General features: G+C 30.4%; 1 protein-coding gene across 1 annotated transcript; it reads left to right on the forward strand.

The window, feature by feature from the left end:
• Positions 1-585: 585 nt before the first annotated feature.
• LOC133322375 (diptericin-D-like) lies at positions 586-950 on the forward strand. Its single transcript, XM_061531377.1, has 2 exons — positions 586-681; positions 747-950. The coding sequence occupies exons 1-2, from the start codon at positions 586-588 to the stop codon at positions 948-950; spliced, it is 300 nt and encodes a 99-aa protein (XP_061387361.1).
• The last annotated feature ends 596 nt before the right edge of the window (positions 951-1,546 follow it).

A 1,546-nucleotide genomic window follows, 5' to 3' on the forward strand; every position in this document is an offset into this window, starting at 1 on the left:
TTTTAAAAAATCCACCCTTATATTCCTATGTTGCATCCTATGATGTTTGAAACAAATTTTTTTCTAAAAACTCCACGCTTATAGTCCGTTTGAAAAAATATTATTTAAGAAATCCACACATATAGTCCTTTGAACTCCTATAAAAATATACTTTAAAAAACAACCCCTACAGCCCTTTAAAAAAATATTCATTACTAATCTACACGATTATTGTCCTTTTGAAAAAAAATTATTCTTTAAAAAATCTATGCTCATAGTTCTTTTAACACCTTTGAAAAAATCTTCAAAAACTCCACGCTAATCTTACTTTGAACTCCTTTGAAAACATATTTCTTAAAAAACTCCCTCTTAAGAACCTATGTCTCATATATAATATTAAATGAAAACCATACATACATACATAATTAAAAGGGGAAGTATTGCATGTAATTCCCCACAAAATATTTGCTTTCTTTAAGAACAAAATCAATTTTTTTCTCAATAAATAACCACACACAGTGCTCTCAGCCATCACAGTTTCAAAACACAATTCGAAACAAACGCAATCGGGTCTGTCGACTTGAGTCTGAAACCAAAAAAAAAAAAATGAAATATATTTTTGCAATTGTTTTTGTGTGCGCCCTAAGTGCACTCGCACTTGCCGATGAGAAATCACAACCTCCGCCACCACCACAAATTAAGGTACGAAGAGTAAATATTCTACAATTTGTTTTTAGTGATTAAAAATTTTATTATCATCCTTTTAGGATCCGCAGGTCAATGTGAATGTTGGTGGCTCCCCCAAGGATGGCTACAACGTAAATGCCGATGTTCGCAAGAATATTTGGACCAGTGACAATGGCAAACATTCATTTGATGCTACAGCGGGATATGGCCAGCATGTGGGCGGACCTTATGGTAACAGTCGTCCGGATTATCGTGGTGGTGGCATTTACACCTATAGATGGTAGTAGACAATCATTTTGAAATGAAAATTAAATTTCGAATACAAAAAAAAGTTTTAATAAAATAGCATACTGGAACATTTCAATACTTTTTTAAAATAATTTTTTGAAGGAATTATCTAAACTATAAGTGTGTATTTTTTACAAAACTTGCTGAACCATAAGCATGAATTCCTTAGGCAATATTTTTTTAAGCGATTATCTGTATAAAGGATTTCAAGAGGATATAAGCGTGGATTTTTACAGAATATTTTTTTCGAAGGACTAAAAGCGTGGATCTAAAAAAATATATTTTTCAAAGGATTTCAAGTTGAAATAAGCTTGGAGTTCAAGTATAAGCGTGGATTTAAAAAAAATGTCAAAGTGTTCCAAGAGGATATAAACGTTGATTTAATTTTTTGCTTTTTTTCAAATATTAAGAGTATATACGCGGGGATTTTTAAAGAATACTTTTTTCAAAGGACTATAAACGTGGATTTAAAAAATAATATTTTTTCAAAGGATTTCAAGAGGATTAAAAACAAATTAAAAGATTCCAAGAGGATATAAGCGTAGATTTTTAAAGAATATTTTTTCGAAGTACTAAAAGAGTGGATTTTTAA

The sequence above is a fragment of the Musca vetustissima genome, unplaced genomic scaffold (genome assembly GCF_032173495.1).
Source record: "Musca vetustissima isolate MV318-11 ecotype Yass unplaced genomic scaffold, APGP_CSIRO_Mvet_v1 utg42822, whole genome shotgun sequence".
In the NCBI taxonomy this organism is placed as follows: Eukaryota; Metazoa; Arthropoda; class Insecta; order Diptera; family Muscidae; genus Musca; species Musca vetustissima.